The following is a 21,253-nucleotide window of genomic DNA, read 5'->3' as shown; positions in this document are numbered from 1 at the left end:
ATGAGGGAGACCAGGAAGCCCTCACCCAGGTAAAGAGAGTAATCCTAAAAACAAAAAGTCTTAATCAGGCACTAACAACCTGTTCAGAAGGGTGGGCCCTGAGACAATTCAAAGCCAAGGGCTGTACCAGGGGAAGAATTGGGATCCTTAGAAGGCTTGGTGTCAGGACTGTTGGTCCTGTGGGCACCAATCCGGACACCCTGGCTGTAAAAACAAGAAAAATCCCTCAAGTTCTTCTGCAGTAAATGCAGTGGTCAGCCTCCAGAATGGATATCAGGAGGGCCCTGACCATGTCAGAGAGCTCACTGAGGTGACTCTCATGGGGGATGTGGACTTAGCCGCCTTAGTTGTCTGGCCCAATAACATGCAAAAATACAAACAATATCCTGTTGTTAATGGGGTTAGGGTAGGAGGATTGAGAGACACTGGTGCTCATGTCACCATCCTGAATCAGAATCTAGTGTCCCCTGTTCAGTGCATGCCTGGAAGGTTCTATCCAGTCACAAACATTGACAATGTGACGACAAACCATCCCATGGCAATGGTGTCCTTTGATTAGGCGGGGGTGCTGTTAAGTAAGAGAAAGCAGTCTCTCTGACACTCCCAGCTGAATGTTTGCTTGGTATTGATTTGGTGACCACACCATGGGCTGAGGCATTGCTAAGGATCCATGCCAGAATCCTTGGAATCACACACTGGGGGTGTGCAAAAACCTGAGCAGAGCTTAGACTGCAAAATAGGTGCTGGAGTCTGGAAGAATGACCCAGCCCTCCAAGAGGAAAGGCAGGAACACTGGAAAACCAGCTTCTGAACAGACCTCTCTCCTCAGGGAGAAGAAGAGTCAGCCTCAGCACGAACTAAGCCACAGGAGTTTGAGCCTTACCAGCCTGAGCTTTTGAGCCCAAGGGGAACCTCTCAGGAAGATCAGTGTCAGGGGCAGAGGACCTGAACCACTCTTGACAGCCTGCAACAGCAAGCTGCTGAACAGGAACATGGTGATATCAGTGTATCCCACAAAACCTGGTGAGATGAGGGGACACTTTACACTGATGCCGAGACCTAAAGCTTCCACAGCGTTCAGCAGTAATGGTGGCATGACTGCCTACTCCATGTTGGTCTGCTCTGCATCACTCTGTGGCCTGTCAGCTGACAGTGAACTTTGAAACTCCTTCGTGGAGCCCTCCTTCCAGTGACCGATTGAGCATCTGAGTCAGTAGTCCTCCGCCATCCAGATCACACCAGCTATCCAGCAACCAAGACCACCGGGTTGGCGGTGTTTGGCATCCGTAGACCTAGAGAGACCTGCTGCCAGTGACCACAACAGTAACTGTGTTGGTGGTGGCATTCAAGTTATACATTTCCATTGCTTTCTCTGACCGCAATAGTAAATATCTGATGGTATCGACTGCTAAGGGCCTAGATACTGAAAGTACTACATATTTTGAACTGCAATGCATTTCTCTCCGTAATTAAAAGTCTACGGAAGAATTTATTCAAGTAATTGAAACTGCATATAGTATATTTCCAATTTGAAGTCTTGCTTCCCAAAAAATATATATAAAGAATCGTGTTCATTTTAAACTAAATTGATTTTGGACTTATTCTTCAGTGTTTGTCTTGTTAAGTACAACAAATGCCTTACACTGTCCTCTGATAAGCCGAACAGCTCGCCCACACTACCTGAAAAAGACTATCTGCTTGTTGCCTCTATCTTTCTCTGAGGATCTCACACTCTCTCTATATAGTGTACTTCATTTTAGTTCCCTTTACAGAGGCAGTATTTTAAATTTACAAAGCTTCTATGCAAATCAGGGAAGCAAGCAAAGATTGTGCAATGAACTGCATTGTGTTAAATGGATAGAGCAGAATTTCTTCATATTTACAAAGATATAGATCATTCATGCTCTCTTCTTAAGCTGGTACACTATGTGCAGCTTAGTGCCAATGCGGACACCCGTGCAGCATAGTGCATGGGTGCTGGCGTTACAGGCAGGAATGTTTCTGTGCAGAAAGTGGAACCTTCTCGCACAAAAACAATCTTTAGAGGTGTTTTTCTCTTTCAATGTGAGCTGTATAATGCAGCACAACTGAAAAGAAGAAATAAAGAGAAATCAAAATATTTCTCTTTGTCACACCTCACTTGGGAAAGTGATATATTCTGATGCAATCACAGTAAATATCGGATAGTATAAAAATTCATAGCTGGATCCATGGAATGCATTCTCAATTCAGAGTAATGAAAGGAAGTAATTAAGGCTAAGCCATGCAGAGCCACTCAAGGTGGGTTTGCATAGCTTAGTAAATCCCATTTAAAGGCTTGTGGTGTCTTCTGTTTCCTACAACCTTTTTGTCTTTTTGTAGTTATGCCTAGAGAGTTGGTATTTGTCCTCTATGTGTGTTATCTTTCCAGCTGAGTCTCTTTAAATATATGTATGTATGTGTGTAAGCATAGTGTGTTTTTGTGAATATGCCTTCCAGAGTGATGTAACCGTCTATGTGAACGTATGTGTGTTAGAAACCAGGGCCAGATTTGCACAGACTTTGTATCGGTTTGTGTTGCTTTTCAAACACAAACCCGGATCAAAATCCAGGATGGCATTTATAAACTAACACATATGATGAGCGGTGTACCCATAAAACCAAAGGCAATGCTTCTAATGAGTGTTCAATGGATGGTGCATGGGCATTCCTGTGAATCCACCCATGGATTCTGAAGCAAATTTATATCCATCAAGATTTGTATACATGGATTTACACCTCCCAGAGGCTGGCATAATGAGAACCTTTTTTAGGATACCTCCTTTCTTCCTCTCTACATGTGTGCTGCATTCTGCAGCACCCATAAACAGAGGAAGTAGCATTAAACCATAGTTTTTGTGCAGGAAGAAAAGCCTTTATGCACAAAACTATCCTGCCAACAGCTCACTTACCCTTGTCCTAGGGTGCAAGGGTACCTGCCCAGTTTAATGGCTGTAGAAAGTGTGCCAGCACACAGAGAGAGCATTACTGTGCCAATCCTTTGTAGCTATGCCACACATTTATGCTCCTGCCAGTTGAGGCAAAACAGCACAGCAACTTTTTTTGCTGCCCTGTGTTGCGTAAAATCTTTGACATTTTGGCCCTAGGTGTTTATCATGGTTTTGTTTGGGACTAAGTGATATGAATGTGGGTGTGTTATTTCTTTTATGACATTCCAAGTAAAGAGCAATATATACCTATTATTGGTCCAAATACAGGAATAAATATCATGCCAAGTCCCTTCTTCCATTCTACGACTGCAGCGTCGAATGCTTTAATTCCTTTGTCTACAGTATCATTTGCATTCTTGAAATTTTTCTGTGCTTCTTTAAGTTGTTTGGCAAGGGTCTCCTGTTCTTGAGGTCCAGCTGTTAGCTTATCTTGTAGCACCTTCTTTTCATCATTCATACGGTTTATCTGGTCTGAGCGCTCTTCTACATTTGCGCTCAATAATTTCACTTGCTCTACGGATGACTTCTCTGCCTCTGACAGACTTTTGTGTGACGACTCTAGGAGTTGGCGAACATTTTGAATGATTTGTGGAAGGTTGGAACTGGTCAGCAAGGTTTCAGCAACGGACGTCAAGGAATTTAAGCCACCCACAAAGGGTGTCAGAACAGCCTGTTCAAAACTCTTTCCTGTAACAGGAAAGAGACTCAGAATGTGACCCGGAAAGACTGTACCTAAAAGGGGAGAAGAAAAGAACAAAGTTTAGAAATGTATTCGGACAGAGGCAGTGGTGTTTTTGAATATTTTTAGATAGGGAGGATGTCAGAATACAAATATACAATACAGCTTGACAATATTTTACAACTGACAAGGCTAAGACTTCTTGGGCTTCAAAACAGTGGTTCTTGCAATGCAGGGGATCCATATGGATCTTGGATCTGGCAGCTATTCAATCAATCATGGGTTTTAAGGCGCGGGGGCTCTGTTGGGTGCTTGGTCATCTGAAGAGCCAGGTCTTGAGTTCCTTCCTGAACTGGAGCAGTGTAGGGCTTTGCTGGAGGGGGAGGTCATTTCTGTTCTTCTCTGCGAGGTAGGAGAAGGACTTTCCACCTGTTCTGCTCTTATAGTGTGGAATGGTGAGAGAGGTCATCTTGGCAGCGTGGAAGGAGAGGCGGTTGTTTAAGTATGCTGGTTCGATGTTGTAGAGGGCTTTGTATGTGTGCGTGAGGGGCTTGAAGGTTATTCATCTTTCAATGGGAAGCCAATGGAGAACAGGGAGGTGTTGGGTGATGTGGTTCGGATGGGGGCTGTCTAGGATCAGTCTGGCTGCGGCCTTCTGGCATGTCTGGAGCTTGCAAAGGGATTTTTTGTTGATTTCGGCATAGAGGATGTTGCCGTAGTCCAGTCTGCTAGTAAGGAGGGTGTGCCTGACCGTTTTTATGGATTTGGAGGGGATCCATCTGAAAGTTTATTGGAGCATGAGGAGGATGGTGAAGCAGGCCAAGGATACGGCATTGATCTGATGGTTCAAAGTGTGTGATGAGTCCAGTATGATGCTGAGGTTTTAGGCATGGTCTTTTGGGGTGGGGGTGTTCCAAAGGCGAGGGGCTACCAGGTGTAATCCCATGCTGGAGGGATGGAGCCAATGATGTGATGAGGACTTCTATTTTCTCTGAGTGGAGTTTCAGGCAGCTCTTCTTCATCCAGGTGGCTAAGGCTTTCATCCCTTCTTGGAAGTTGTGCCTGGTGATGTTGGGTTCCTTGGTGAGGGAGAGGATGAACTGGGTGTCATCGATGTAGGACACTATGTTGAGCCCATGGTTTCTGACAATGGTTGCGAGGGAGGTCATGTAGATGTTCAAGAGGGTGGGGCTGAGGGAGGATCCCTGGGTTACTCCACATCTGGTCTCTGTTGGTGCTATGAAGTAGGTCAGGAGTCTGATTCAGTGAGTTCTGCCTGCGAGAAATGAGCGTGTCCAGTCAAAGGACTTTCCTTGGATGCCGGAATCGAGAAGTCTGGTGACCAGTGTGCGGTGGGCGACGGAGTCAAAGGCAGCTGAGAGGTTCAGGAGGTTTACACCTTTTTGTTGATCTTGGCTGCAAATAGAAGCAGTGAGATGGGCCTGAAGTTCTTGAGGTCCGTCAGGGCTGCGGAGGTTTCCTTGAGGAGGGGGTTGACTTTGGTGTGATTCCATTCGTCGAGAAATGTGGCGGTCTTGGGGAAGCGGTTGATAGTCCGGCATTGTTTGGGTGCAATGGACGTGGTAGCCCTGTGGAAGATGTGTGTGGTGGGGCAGGGTTGTGAGGGTGCTCCGGAGAGGATGCTTTTCATGGTCTTTTAGGGAGTCTTCTGTCGTAAGCGGGGTCTAAGTGAGTGGGGTCGGTAATGTGGAAAATGATTATTATTCGTAGTTTATGTCCCTTCATACACCCTTTCAGTCACGTCCTCGAACCCAGCATTTTATTTATTTATTTATTTAATGATTTGTAAAGCGCCTGGTGACCCGGAGGCATCCCCGCGCTGTAAGAACTTGGATTGACCGAGGGAAGGGAAGAGCTTATTTGGGAAACAGCAGAGTTTTAAGCTGTTTGCGGAAGCGTAGGTAGACAGGTTCCAACCGCAGACAGCGGGGGAGCGAATTCCAGCGGGCGGATGCTTTTACTGAAAAACGACGGCCTCCAGTACGTACCCTCCTGAATTTAGGGACATTAGCCAGCCGCTCGTTGTCCGAGCGCAGGGATCTCGTGGATTTGTACGGGGTCACCATGTCTCCCAGGATGGAAGGGCCTTGTCCATTGAGGAGTTTGTGGGCAATGCACATTGCCTTGAACTCGATCCTCTCTCGCACTGGCAGCCAGTGGAGAGCCTTAAGCGCTGGTCTGGCAGAGGCTCTAGAAGGAAGGTTCGTTAGCATCCGGGCAGCCGCATTTTGGGCTCGTTGTAACTTGCCCAGAGTAATTTCGGGGGCTCCTAAATAGACAGCATTGCTGTAGTCCAGCCGCGCAAGGATCAGTCCTTGAACCAGGAGTTTCCTTGATTGAGGAGGGAGCAACGGGAGGATCTTACGGACTGATCGCATAAGTACGAAGCAAGTTCACGCTGTTTTAGTTGCCTGGGTTTTTATAGACAGGTCTGGTTCGAGCCAGACCCCCAGACTCTTGATTTCCTTCTTAGGGGCGGGCACCTCACCCATGGCATCGGGCCAAACTGAGGATGGAATTGCTGGCCATTTCTTGCCCATCAGCATAACTTCAGTTTTGGACCCGTTGAGTTTGAGTGAGGACTCGCACATCCAGAGATGGATTTCCTGGAGGCAGTGCAAGAGTGTGTCTGGGCATTGGTCAAGATGTGAGAGCAAGACGACTAATTGCGTGTCGTCCGCATAGCTCACAATCTTGATGCCGAAGAGGGCAACTACGTCCTCTAGAGGAGCCATATAGGCGTTAAAAAGAGTGGGACTAAGTGAGGAACCCTGGGGCACCGCTCTAGTCAAAGGCAGAGAATCTGAGCGGGAGTTGCCATCCCAGACCTGGAACGAGCGGTCCGACGCGAATGACTCTATCCATGCCAACGCTGTGCCCCCAAGTCCCGCCCAGGCCAGCCGGTGGAGCAAGACACGGTGATTAACCGTGTCAAAGGCTGCACTAAGGTCCAGGAGGATCACTGCCACTGACCCCCCTGAGTCTAAAATGCACCTTGCCTCCTCGATGACAGCGAGGAGGGCAGTGTCCGTGCCTTGGCCAGGACGAAACCCAGTTTGGGAGCGGCGCAGCAGATTATTGGATTCCAGGAACTGGGACAGCTGGACGTTAACCAGTTTTTCGGCAATTTTGCTGATGCCCGGGAGGAGCGAGATCGGTCTGTAGTTGGCCAGATCAGTGGGGCCCAATTGAGGTTTTTTAAGAAGGGCTTTAACTACCACCCCCTTCCAACTAGGGGGGACGGAGCCTTGTGACAGCGAGGCATTGATTAACTCCAGGATTGGGGGCACGATCACAGGGGCGACTGCTTTCAGAAACCTCATGGGGGCAGGGTCACGAGGAGAGCCGCTTTTCATCTTGGCCAGAGTCTTTCCAACCTCTTCCGATGAGACTGCTCTAAAAGCGGTCAGTAGTGGGCGAGGGGTGCCTCCTGGGCAAATGTCAGGGGTAGCGTTGTCCCGGTAGGGTAGCTGGCTAGGCTGCGGAAGTGAGGCTAGGATGTGGGAGACTTTAGAGTCGAAGTACTTAGCGAGTTCATTGCTCCTGTCCGGATGGGTCCTGGTAGGTGCATGGGGTTGTGGTATTTTTGTGAGTTCTCTGGCAATGAGATAGGATTCTCTTGCAGAGTTAGTGGCATTTTTATCCTATCATCGTAATAAGAGGCTTTAGTAAGTTTCAGAGCAGAATTATATGCTCTCACCATCCTCCGGTAGGAATCCTTACTAGAGTGGAGCCAATCCTTCCTCCACAGTCGCTCCGCTTTTTTACATTCCTTGCGGAGGGTTCTGAGTTCCAAGCTGAACCAGGGGGCTGATCCTGTCTTTCCACTTTTATCTTCGCGGGTTTTTATAGGAAGGATAGAATCGAGTGAGTTGGAGATCCACTTCCTAAAATTGCTATCCGCTACGAAAGGATCCCCTGAGGGACCGGGGGTCGTTGATTCCAGGGCTCTGGCCCAGTCCTCTGTTGAGAGTCTGGACCAAGCCCTGTCCCGGGTGTACGTGACAGGCTTGTGGGGCTTCCTAAATTCTCCTGGCCAGAAGAGAGGAACTAGAAAGTGATCCGTCCAGGGGAGGGGGCAGGAAGGTTCGGCCTGGAGAGTGTGAACATTTGTGAAAACCGGGTCTAACAGGTGGCCCTTGATATGGGTGGCTCCAGTGTTGACCAGTTGGAGACCATAGACAGCCAGGTCTAGAATCAAGTCAGCAGCCCCTGTGTCTAGGGGATCATCAAAGTGAATATTGAGGTCCCCTAGCACAGTAAAGTTAGGTGTAGAGTGAGCCAGTGTTGATATAGCTTCTAGAAGGGCGCTCGTAAAGGGACCAAAATGTCCGGGAGGGCGATACACCAGGAGGCCTGCCAATGAAGTGGACGGGGCCAGCTGGATGATAAAATGGCAACTCTCTGAGTCCATGATGTGAGCATCGCTGATTCTGCATGAAAAGTGATCTTTATGCAGAATGGCCAGTCCACCGCCTCTCCCAGAGGGACGTGATTGGGACTGGATAAGATAGCCCGGGGCCAGGGCCAGAACCACATCCGAGTCCGAGTGTGTAGTGAGCCACGTTTCCGTGAGGAACAGGATGTTTAGCTCATGGTCCACGAGCAGGTGGTTGATAAGCAGGGCGTGCATGGGGAGCGACCTACAGTTCAGTACAGCTAGTTTCAGGCCAGAGTGTGAAGTAGGTGCCTGGGTGAGTCGTAAGTGCACTGGGTTGCAGAGTACGCACTTTAAATAAAGTCCATCAGGGTCGTGGACGTAGTTACACTGTATGTTCTTAGTAGGTCTGAGACTTAATAGGGTGCGACGCGAATAACTCACCCTCTTGATGTCTGAGCCCGGCATGGGCTCTGGCCCTGAGCCCGTTCGTGCGCGGACGGGCGCAGACGGGCTTGCCTTCGGCGCGCAAACGGCGCTCCCGCTGCGCTCGTCCGCTGCGCTTCCTGGCCAGGCACATTTTTATAGCTGGTTGCTGGTGGGGACGTCCAGGGGGCGTGGCCTAAAGGGGACGTGGCCACCGTCCTCGCGGTGCCGAGTTCGTTAGGGGAGAGAGCGTGTATCAAGGCAGCGTGGTAGCGCTAGAGTCCGCTGCCCGTGCCGAGTGCCGCTCTAAGTGCCCAGGTAAGAATAGAAGAGTGATTTTAAAAACAATTAAATCATTACACAAATAGTTTTAAAAATTGCGTGCAACAGTCCAGGCTTCCGCCTCAGGACACAACAAGCTCTGTGCGCCGGTCGCTAGTATTCAGCGTTTTAAGCAAGTCGCTGGGAGGGGGCGTGGCCTAAAGGGGGCGTGGCCACCGTCCTCGCGGTGCCGAGTTCGTTAGGGGGGAGAGCGTGTATCAAGGCAGCGTGGTAGCGCTAGAGTCCGCTGCCCGTGCCGAGTGCCGCTCTAAGTGCCCAGGTAAGAATAGAAGAGTGATTTTAAAAACAATTAAATCAATACACAAATAGTTTTAAAAATTGCGTGCAACAGTCCCTGCTTCCGCCTAAGGACACAACAAGCATGTCAGAAAACAAGCACACGAGCAAAAACTGATCACGCGCACACAAAGTTACACAGTAGCTCTCCTTCCCCTAAAATTCACAGGTACATCCTTAGGGTCAGGGCGATTCCGAGAACCAGCTTCCTCACTCAAACCATACATTCCTGTGGTAAAGCCGATGCTGAGAACAAGACCCCCCCATTTGTAACCATTTCCCTATAATGAGGCCGATTCCGAGGAATAGGCCCCGTTCTGCTAAACCACGACAACCAATTCCGAGAAGAAGAACCCCCGAATGCTGAAACACGACAAACAGACATCCTGTCACGACCACCTTTCTCTTATCTAAAGAACCAGCCTAGTGTTACTTCTCCACATTTCTGCTTCTCTTGGGCTTTCTCATTCTAATCATGACGCAGCCTCATCTCCTCGTCTATGTTTCCTCTTTTCATGATGCAGCCTCTTTTCCTAGTCATGACTTCTGTTTTATTGCAACATATGACACAGGCCTGCATTAAAGGGAAGCTCCTTCCTCTATTCTGTGTATAAATACAATGTGTTCCGATAATAAAGTAAGAGATTCTTCCGATCCTCCTCAGGTGACGGAGCTCTCCCTTCACTCGAGTTACTGAATAAAGACCCTGAATTCGAACCACCACGGACTCTGCGCTTCATACTTGACCTTATTGATATAGAAATTCCGATCAAGGTAAATTACTAAAATATTCACCACAGCAAATTGGCGCCCGAACAGGAACTTCCCTTTCTCCCCACACGCCGGTGATGCGGACCTAAACCGGTCTCTTCAAGACATCGACGGACTTCTACGTGCACACTGCAGGGTGTTCCTGCATGAACTCCTTCGTGTCCGAGAGAGGCTGTACCAAGATCTGAGCATCCATACGAGGCGGTGAGGACGACAGCGGAAGTCTTGACCCAGAGCCCGAAACCTGTGAAGATTGCCGAGTCCGCTGCGCTGCGTAATCAAGTGTCCAGATCTTCAAGGTCTTCAAGTTCTCTGCACCTCGGTGAGTACTGCTGGGGGTGTATCAAGACGGGTTCTGATTTTCAGAGCACGGTCAAGACGGGTTCTAGGTTTCTAGAAAACGGTATGTTTGTACTCTGATACTTAGAGTATATCAAGTTTTTTCCAGTGTAAGTTTTATTTGTATCTAATACAATGCCTTTGTTTTCTAAACTATATAAACTGGGTACCCGGAAGGTGTTACTGGAAGAAGCTGTACCAGTCCCCCCGAAGAATACTCCTGGTTACTTCATGTATAAGAAGTATGGAATTGGTGCCATCTTGTATTTGGATCTTTGGGAAGGTTACACTAAAGATTTAGACATTGCGATCAGATGGCCAAAGAGTTTGCACATGGGTTTTGCATTGTATCATGGCGATTGAGAGAAAATGTTGGGAAAAGAAAGCAAGATCCTCGATGTTAGAAAGTGTAGAACTATGGCGACAAGAAGCACATCGAAAGGAACAGAAAGAGCAAGGGAAAGTTGAGAAAGCGCAGAGAATGTCAGAAGAAAGTAAGATGAAAAAGTTACAGGATCAGAATGATGATATTTGTGTTGAACAAAAGAAAAGGGAGGTCTCGACCTCCATAACGGGTATGTATCCTGTCCTCTCACCAAAAATAGGGTCCGAGGTTAGCTCAGACTCTAGTACCCCTACGGCACCTCCACGTCCTAAGGTTCCGTCTGTACCCGACGATTTTATTACTACCTATTTAATGGAACCTCCTCCTGCTTATACTAATCAGATAACAGCCAGACGAGTAGTCCCTCAGACGGAACCCATCCCTGACACTTTGGGTGGTGTTCTACCATGTTAGAATGTGAATATGAAAAGGCTGCGAAAGGCTGAGAGAGCCTGGAGGCGGGAGTACAGTTTGATGGCACGGGGTTTATATCAACATGAGCTGGCTATGTATAAAAAGGCTATCTTAGTACGAAAATCCGAGTTCTTCGAGACTAGGATTGCCACAGCTCGCAACCCGCAGAAAGAACTCTTTAAGGTACTCTCGAATTGAGGAAAAACAAGGAGCAGAGACTTGACTTCTCGCAGGAGGATTGCCACATTTTCCAGGACTTCTTCATTAAAAAAATTGAAGACCTTCTGTTAAAAATGTTGTGCACCCCTTCCTTGGATTGCTCGCTCCAAGTTAGGCCTATCACGCCTAATGTTGATAATCCCCTAAACATCATCCCCTTGATTACGAAGGAGATGCTAGCCATCTTGATAGGGAGGGTAAAATCAGGCTCCCAGGCGGATCCTTGTCCCCCGAGAGTTTTTAAATTAGCTATGCCAGGGATGGAGGAGGATATTCTTAACCTGCTCAATAAGTCCCTTGAAACTGGGCAAGTTCCGGCTATGTTCAAGGAGGCCCGGCTGATCCCGCTGCTAAAGAAGCCAGGGGCAGACACAAAAGTTTTAAAAAACTTCAGACCCATCTCTCAACTACCTTTCTTAGCAAAGGTCTTGGAACAACATGTGCTGTCATATCTTTCAAAGCATTTGGAGATAAATGATCTGCTAGAGCAAAATCAGGCTGGCTTCCGGGTTCATCACAGCACGGAGTTGGTGATGGTGTCTATTTTAGACGAATTAAGGCGCAGAGCTGACAAGAGGATCCCTGGTGCCCTTGTGCTACTCGATCTCTCCACGGCTTTGGACACGGTTTGTCACAGTCAACTGCTGTCTCGTATGAGAGACATGGGCATCAGGGGGCATGCGCTAGGTTGGCTCACCTCTTTTCTGCAGGATAGATCGCAGAAGGTGCAGCTGTCCGACCTAGTCTCAACATCAGCGGCCATCACCTGTGGAGTGCCGCAAGGCTCTGCCCTCTCACCACTCCTTTTTAACATCTACCTGCAGCCACTAATTTCTGCTCTTAACCAGATGGACTGTCAGATTTTTAATTACGCTGACGATACGCAGATCATCATCCAAATAGAGGACTCTCCAGGTGCTCAAACCAGGTTGCATAATATCTTAAGGTTTACAGTAAATTGGATGTCCGCCAACTCCCTGAAGATCACCCCGGACAAAACCGAGGTGCTGCCCATAGCCATCCAGGGCAGCCCGTGGAATGACGGTTTTTGGCCCAGGGAGTTGGGCAAGACACCGGAACCAGCAACCGTGGTGAAAAGCCTGGGAATCCACATTGACAGCAAGTTGTCCATGAATAAACAGGTGTCTGTAGTGGTAGGCACATGCGTTGGTCTTCTGAGACAGCTTTGTAAGATCTCTCAATTGCTGTCATTTTCCACCTTAAGAAGCGTTGTGTCTGCTATGATTTTGGGACGCCTGGACTATGGCAATGCGCTGTATATAGGGCTTCCCCAGTGATTACTTACGCGGCTGCAGACGGTCATGAACGATGCAACGAGACTGATTTTTAAGAAGCCTAGGACAACGCGTGCTTCTCCTCTCCTGCATCAGTTACACTGGCTCCCTGTCAGACAGAGGGCACTGTTGAAAGGACTGTGTATTTCACACAAGGCACTTTACGGTAATGCGCCCAGCTACATTAAAACCAGACTGGCTGGATATATTCCCGGTAGGGTGCTTCGGTCCTCTGAAGCCACTCTTCTGGCTAATCCACGATTCCGCCTCTCCACTCTTGGTGGGCATGCTTTTTCCACTTTGCTCCCTGCAGCATGGAATAAACTTCCAATTAACCTTCGGAAAGAGCCTAATCTTCTGCTTTTCCGCTGAATGTTAAAGACAATACTTTTCCGGGAAGCATGGGGAGTGTTATAAGTTAGACATCTGTTATCTGCAGTGTTGGTTTCTCTTTGTACAAGCGCTTAGAGACCCTGGGGTGATAACGCACTATATAAATTGAAATAAATAAATAAATAAATATGACCCAACCCCAGGGGAAGGTTCATAAGCAGATATCTCCCTCTGCCTAAGAGAGGCTTTAGAAGGTATACGGGAGGTACCGAATGTCACAAATTGCCTAAACAAAATTTACGAGGCTCTTCGAACAGGAGAAAATTTAGAAACCCTACAGGAAGCTATTAAAAATAGACCCATAGCACATAGAAAATGCCTCTCACGGTTCATGATCACTTGTTTTATCAGAATGATAGCTAGCGCAGGACAAAGAGTTCCTGATGATTTACTACAACTAGATCAAGCAGTGGTCGCAGGAAATTATAATAAAATAAAGGAAATAGATCTTTTTATTCCACTCTTCATGAGCAAGGTTTCTGATTCACATCGGAAAAATGCCCCTACCCAGGAGACCGAGAATGAGGGTACAGACGGGGACAGGGAAGAAGGAACTGCTTTCCAAGGAGCAGTACTTTCTCGTACCCCTCGCTCCCTAGGTAGTGAGCAACCCAGGAATAAAACTATGAAATTGTCAGCCCCTACAGATAGGTTGTTCCAACGAACACAAGAAGCTCTAGATGATTGGATGGACGACGAGCCTCCACTCACCACACAAGAAAAAGAACTCGCTAGATCAAGCACCCATTGGGTATCTCAATACTCTATATATGGCCCTGATATAGTTGCTCAAATGTTTTTATCGATCCCTATGGCATCTCAAAGGCTAGCTAGCATCTATATGGTTCAACACCTCATTACAATGTACGAAGATACTGGTTGCCCACCCAAAAAGTTATATCTACTCTTGCAAGACTGTTTAGAAGGGAGGTGGGTGGCCAGGGGACAAGAATTCCTTAATTTCTTCCTTGAACTATGACAGCGATATATTCAATACTTTACAGACAGCTATGATACAAATCCCCATCACTATGACCAAGGACAGTTCCCGCTCCGAGAAGTACACCCCGTTGTAGATTCTGCAGGAAAGTTGCAACAGACGTTTGTTTACACTCCCTTGACAAAATTAGAAATACTATAGATGAAGAAATGCTCCCTTCCCATGAAAAAGACCCTTCGGGTTTCCATAGGGAACTCAAGGATATTCTTCAAATGGGTTCCTTTACTTATAAGGACCTCAATATTCTCCTCTAAGTCCTGCTACCCCAAGGAACGTATGACAAGCTAAAGGGAAAGGATTGGGAGGTTGAAGAGAAAAAAGGTAGCATGGGCAGATTTAGAGAAAGAAGACACTACTCATGATCCTGGACAAGGCTTGGGACCTCTAGTTCAGGAACTCCCTCGCCTTCTCCCTAAAATACTATCCCAGTTACTGACCACTAAGAAAGAAGATTGGGATGCTATCTCTGCATGCAAACAGAAACCAGATGAGGATATAGGGGACTATTACACAAGGTTAGAGAAATGTTTTCTCATCAACAGCGGCCTCTCCTCAGGTGGAGACGCCTATAGTCGATTATTTGTCTCCAAATTCGTAGAAAATGCCTTGCCCACGATCAGAAATAGAGTACTGAAGGTAGAGAGTACTTGGCAAGCAAGCTCCCCTTCACAAGAACTTCAGATGTTCCAATATCACCAAAATAGAATTAGGGACGAACAAGAACAAGAAAAGAAAAGGACAAAAGATACAAAAATGAAGGTATTGGTAGCACAAACTAATACGATCCAACAGACCCCTAAACAACCCCAATTGTCACAGGAAAAAGTTACGTGTAATTATTGTAAAAAGCCAGGTCATTTTGTGCGTGACTGTCCAGTATTACTACATAATATTGCCACTGGGAAGACACAACCTCGTAACTATCCCCCTCGACCTTCTGTTCCCACATCAGCTCCTCCAACTGATGCTAAACCTGCCACCCAACTCTACCAGTACCCAGAGTCATCCTATCCTGAATTCCCCACAATTTCATGAGACAGCTGGGAGGAACACGGTAGTAGTCCACTGATCCCGGTCCCGGTTGACCAAGAGGGTCCCTATGTACATGCTAAACTCCTAGGTAAAGAAGCAAAATTTCTGATCGACACCGGGGCTAGTAGGACGACAGTGCAGCACAATGAAGTTCCCAAGGTACCCCTCTCTGGCTCAAATAGTATTTCCTTGGGTTTCTCAGGTACATCTGTCATCAACAAAGTTTCTGAACCAATATCACTTCAAGTTGGTCCTCTCACAACTTCCACCGATTTGGTACTTACAAAATCCTGTCCCTAAAATCTCCTTGGCATACAGACAGTAAAAGAACAAGGTGCTATAATATGTTGTTCCCCGGAAGGAGTCCGACTATTCCTCCGAGATTTTAAAGGTCATTTTGTGGTATCGGGTTCAGTCAGGCCTACATACTCTGCAAAACTCTCGAACACCTTAGAATAGAAGTTGGCACGGAAACTGGAAAATGCAAAAGACAAGTTTATTAAGACCCCATGGGGTGGTGGTACATTCCTACAGCACCCTTCGGCAATGCAAGAAGTATCACATCGAACATCGGTGCGCGACCTCTTTTATACAGTTTAACAGTAATAAAAAGAATAGGCGGTATACTTTTGAACATTTTAGGTACATATAAGGGCATTTTTGGAACACGGCCAACATGTGGGAGGAGTTTAGTACAACTGGTCAGTTTTAGAGGACATTCCTGAGAGATGACCAGTCAGTATACAAATGCGCATGTGTGTGCTTGACCAGTACTAAAAATAGCCTGTTGCTGGGCAAGGTGAATGATCATTGGTATCGAGAAAGGACAAAAGGGCATGCTTACCGCGAGGCAGCATGTTCATACAAAATGGAAGCCAAAGGATTCAAAAATGGCTCCCGCACATTTTGGTCAAGTTAACAGTAAAAGATCGCGTAGCTGAGCTAAATGCTAACTCAGGTGCTGCCAAATTACGACAGACGGCCCTTTTAGCATTTAGCTAAAGCTACATCACAATTGAAATAATCAGGATGTTCATCATTAATATCGATTGCCATTATTTTCATCATTTCGGAATTAATTATTTGTTCATGTTTAGCAATAGCTCGTTTGGATGGGATACAGGCTGTAATACATACAGAACATAAAGTAGGGCCACATTGAATACACAAACAGAGGAAAAGAGTATTCCAATAATTATACATAAAACAGTTCATATTTTCCAACCCCATGTGCTAAGTAGAGTCCAGAACCAATTGGAGAATGTCCATGTTCCATTCTCCGGGTGTATTTCTGCAGCATTTTATGCAATTTGGAAATAGCATCATACACAGAAGGTGAGTTATCTGGCACGTACACACAACGACTACTACCGATGATGCGGCATGCACCACCACGGTCAGCTAGTACAACATCCAGAACCATTCGGTTCTGTAACGTAATAATTCTAGTGATCTGAAGTTCTTCAGTTATGTTTCCCAAAGCAAAGGCAGTTTCATTAGCAACAGCTTCCACAACACGTGTTAGCCGTCTTATTTTCCTGCTGTTTAATGCAGCACCGACAAAGGAGAACAGGCCTAAATTAAAATCTACATATTGCTGTAAAGAGGTGTCAGTTTGGTCTATGTTTTCAATTTCTAATGCTCTCTTGACTCTATTCAATACAAAATCATGATACAATACAAAATCATTGTGGTACATAGGCGGGGCAATAAACACAGGTGGCAGCACAAAAGATATATAACAAGTTCCTAACCATCCAAGGGGAAGACAATGGTATCCCTTATTTCCACAAATAAAGTATGTATTATGTGAAGCCACAAAAGTGATACCATTTGGTGTATCGAAAGTGAGAGTGATATTACATGTACTTCTACCTTCTGGGATAGTCCCTTTATTACGGATACAGAGATCTGCCTTTGTATCAATAACAGTAATCACATGTAAGCTAGACATATTTACAAATCTTTGATTAGTAAAGATACGAGGTGAAGATACATTGTCCAGACGGTATTCTTCCCACTCAAATTTAGTTCCTTCAGCTTGTGGATAGCCATCTCTATCGCTGAAACAAATTTTATTCAATCGAAAGAGTAGTTCACCTTTTGTTGGCCATCTTAAAGTAAAAAGAAGAGTGTACCAAGCATTACAAGAACCATTATGAGAAAACGGGAGAGGAATAAGTGGAGTTCCTCCCCTCTTCTGATGTCCAGGCAACATTCCACATACCCAACAGTTCGTGGTATTGGTCATATTGTGGGTGTGATGCAGAATCTGAATGAAACTGTTATTCAAATAAGTCTGTCTATGTCTCTCTTCATGATAAGGCAGAGCAAAATGAAAATGTTCAGATGGGCTTGAAGTGGTAGGCAGTAAATGTTCTCGTGCCGGAAACAATCGTTCTATAGTCCAAGCTATTACTGCTATTACCACTATAGTCAAAACAAAAAGCACAGCACCACAAATTTTCTTATTTCTCATTGTAGCAGGTGCCATAGTTCACAAAACAAAAGTTCTTCAAGAGCAAAACTAAAAAATAAAAAGTTAGTGCTGAGAACTGAGGCTGCCGCTGGTGTCTTCTCCGAGATTCAAGACGGGTGTCGCTACACTGGACAGAACTGCCCCCCCCCCCCTTGATATTCCCGGCTTCCGTTTTCACAAACCTCAGAACGGTAACCAACCAGTCTTGAACAAAAAAAATTATTTCCTCGGACGTAGATTATACTTCACTCTATCAGAAACAGTGTGGTCCGGGAAGGCTCCCTCCGATTCATTAGGCGTAGTAGCTGGGCTCTTCTCTGCATCCAAGATGTCTCGGTAGTCGGATATCACTGCAGGATTCACCAGGTCCGGGGAAACACGATGGCAGTGGGTAGAATGGATCCACCGCTTCTTGTTCGTGACTCTCACGCCCGTCTGAGTTGTCAGCAGTATCTGTTCAGGGCCACGCCACCTCGGCTCCAAACTACTGGCTCTCTCGAACGCACGTATCATCACATATTCACCAGGACGGAGATCGTGAGCCTCTCCACTGGAATTATCGGGGAGCGCTTCTCGAACCTGTTGATGAATAGAAAGTAAATCATTTGTTAATCGTGCCAAATACTCATTCATCAGTATACAAGGCACATCATGTATCAAACGAGGCTTAGGAACTCCCCAAATATTCATAGGCCTTCTAAACACCACTTCATAAGGTGTGAGGCCAGATCGAGAATGTGGCACTGATCTAATAGACAGCAATGCCAAAGGCAAAGCGTCTGGCCATTTCAAAGACGTGGATGCCACGATCTTTGCTAGCTTCAGCTTCAAGGTTGCATTATACCTTTCTACCAAGCCTGCTGACTGTGGATGAAATACAGCGTGGAACCTTTGTTTTATTCCCAATCCTTTCAGGACGTACTCCACTACTTTCCCAATAAAGTGAGGACCATTATCATTCCACAAAAACTTGCAAACACCATAGCGTGGGAAGTACTCCTTGAGTAACACCTTAGCTGTTGTCAATGCTGTATTATCTTTCGTGGGGTAGGCCTCAATCCATTTGCTGAAGGCACACACCAACACTAAGACATACTTGAGGTTATTACAGCGCTCCAGCTGGATGTAATCCATTTGCAGTACTTCAAATGGTGCAGTAGGTGGAACAAACCCTCCTTTAGGCGTATAAGTCCCTTTACCAGGATTATGCTGTAAGCAAATCAGACAGGTCTGTACTACTCTCTTGGCCGTACTAGCAATCTCAGGATGCTCCCAGACTCGTGTAAGCAATTTAGTAATTGCAAGAGCTCCAACATGTGCCAGCCCATGTGTCATTTGGACCATTGCTTGCAAATAAGCGGCAGGTAATTTCCATCTCTCCATATCTTTGCTACGCCAGCAACCCTCATCATCCAACACTCCCTCTGTTGCCCAAAGTGCAAGTTCTCCTTCGGATGCTGATTTCTGTATGTCTAGTATTTCTTCTCTAGCATCGTGCCATCGCTCAGCTTGCGATTTCACCACATACATGGGAGAAACATTTTGTAACATGGCAGTCTCTCTCGCTATGCGGTCTTCAAAAGCGTTCCTGCTCCTATTTTGTCTGTCACTTTCTTGTGCGCACTACATTTAATTATCGCCACTTTCTTTGGACATAATAGTGCATTCAGGAGATCACGTACCATTTCTCCATGCATTATATGCACTCCATGTGAAGTCAAGAACCCTCGTTCCTTCCAGAGTAGGCCAAAATCATGCACTACTCCAAAAGCGTAACAGCTATCAGTGTAGATATTCACACATAATCCAGCACTTAACTCACATGCTTTCGTTAAAGCTATCAATTCAGCTGCTTGGGCCGATTTCTGCGGTATTCGTGCTGCTTCTACCACTGTCTTGAGTGTCGTGATCGCATAGGCTGCAGAGGTCGTACCATCTGGCAACTTTAAACATGATCCATCAACCCACAGTTCCCCATCTACATCTGGAAATGGCGTATCCTGTAAATCGATACGACCCTTTGTCTGTTCCTCAGTCAGAAAAACACAATCATGTTGTTCTTCTTCCTGGGACTCAGCAACAGGATATAGCAATAAAGTAGCCATTTATTTTGCCCTCCATGTTATTTAAATGTTTCCCTTTGAGACTTAGCTATTTGGCCAAAGCCCGGTGGAGCTACCTGATAGCTATAGAGGAGATGGGTTTTAGGAATTCCTCTTCGACCGTCACCTACCCAGCGGGTCTTTGAGCAGTCTTTCCTTCGTCTTTCTGCCGTATATCCCTCCCATCCTGTTTTTCTACGAACCTCTTCCCTCGACACTTGAGACCGAACTACTTTGTCTGATGCCCGATGGAGCTACCTGGTTTAGCTATAGGGGAGATGGACCGTGGATTCCCTCCTTGGTCGTCACCTACCCAGTCGTTCTTTAGACAGACTTCCTCTTGTCTCTACGGTTGTCTCTTCCCTTATCCTCACTTTCTCACCTCCCTTACCCTCCACTTCTTTTCGCTCTCCTTTCTCTCCTCTCCTAATGTATTGCTGATTGTTTGATGCAATGTGTAATAGTTGATCTTGTTCTGTTATACTGTTAAACCACATTGTTGCACTTCTTTTTGTCCCTCCTGTCTTCTCCTCCCACTTCCTCCCTCTATTTATGTCTCTCCTTCTCCTCTCTTTCTCAATGTATTGAGACTGAACTTTTTTGTCTGATGCCCGATGGAGCTACCTGGTTTAGCTATAGGGGAGATGGGCCGTGGATTCCCTCCTTGGTCATCACCTACCCAGTCGGTCTTTAGACAGACTTCTTTTCGTCTCTCCGTATTGTCTCTTCCCTTATCCTCCCTTTCTCACCTCCCCTGCCCCCTCCACTACTTTTCTCGCTCCTTTCTCTCCTCTCCTAATTTTATTGCCTAATTTTTGGGGATTTATTGTGTAATTGTAGAACTTTTTCTGTTACATCGTTGATTTTCTGTTATATTGTTGATCCTCATGTAAAGCGCTCTGATACCTCCGGGTCTAGCCAGCGCTATATAAAACTCTTTAAATAAATAAAATAAATAAATAAATAAATAGCAGGGTTCAAAGTAGCACATCGCTTCAGTGTAATATGTGGCGCCAACAGTGTTAACTCGTATCCTGTTAGACGGGCACTGGTTAGATGCTGTGTTGTCGTTTGATTCAGTAAAGCATCTACCGCATGGGGAACCAACACCAACAATTTGTGTGACAAAACTATTCCCTCACTTTGTCGTATAGCTACTGCTATTGCTGCAACTGCTCGAAAACATCCAGGCAGTCCTCGAGCCACAGGGTCGAGTACCGCTGAAAAGTACGCACAAGGTCTCTGCTTGTCTCCGTGTGTCTGCACTAAGACTGACAATGCGCACCCATCTTTCTCGTGGACATATAATGTAAAAATCTTCGTGTAATCAGGTGTACCTAGCACTGGTACAGATAATAGAGCTTGCCTCAATTGTTCGAAAGCATTCTGACATTCATCTGTCCATTCAATAGGAATCGGTGTAGTTTTGGACAACAGTGCTAACAAAGGTTAACGATGTGTGAAAATCCTAGTATCCATTGCCTACAAAAGGACGTCAAACCTATAAAAGCACGAACATCTTTCTGAGTGCGGGGGTCTGGTGTATCTAAAACTGCTTGAATTCGATCTGATGTCAATGCACGCCCCTCCTTAGACAAAAGATGACCGAGGTAGGTCACCTTTGGTCTACAATATTGTAACTTCTTCCTTGAAACCTTGTGATTATGCTTAGCAAGAAAAGAAAGCAGGGAAAAAGTGCTCTCCTCGCATTGTTTCTGTGTGTCTGCTGCAAG

At 46.2% G+C, this 21,253-nt stretch overlaps 1 protein-coding gene across 4 annotated transcripts in view; it reads right to left on the bottom strand.

The window, feature by feature from the left end:
• LOC144817793 (uncharacterized) overlaps positions 1-21,253 on the bottom strand; it is a 233,060-nt gene that overhangs the window by 7,018 nt on the left and 204,789 nt on the right. For all 4 annotated transcript variants that reach the window (XM_078674613.1, XM_078674611.1, XM_078674612.1 and 1 more), the window contains one exon: positions 3,216-3,701. In XM_078674613.1, coding sequence (XP_078530739.1) covers positions 3,216-3,701 — 486 coding nt within the window. The remainder of the gene's footprint in view (positions 1-3,215; positions 3,702-21,253) is intronic.

Source organism: Lissotriton helveticus, chromosome 2_1 (genome assembly GCF_964261635.1).
Source record: "Lissotriton helveticus chromosome 2_1, aLisHel1.1, whole genome shotgun sequence".
NCBI lineage: Eukaryota > Metazoa > Chordata > Amphibia > Caudata > Salamandridae > Lissotriton > Lissotriton helveticus.
This window is presented reverse-complemented; position numbering and strand designations above follow the sequence as displayed.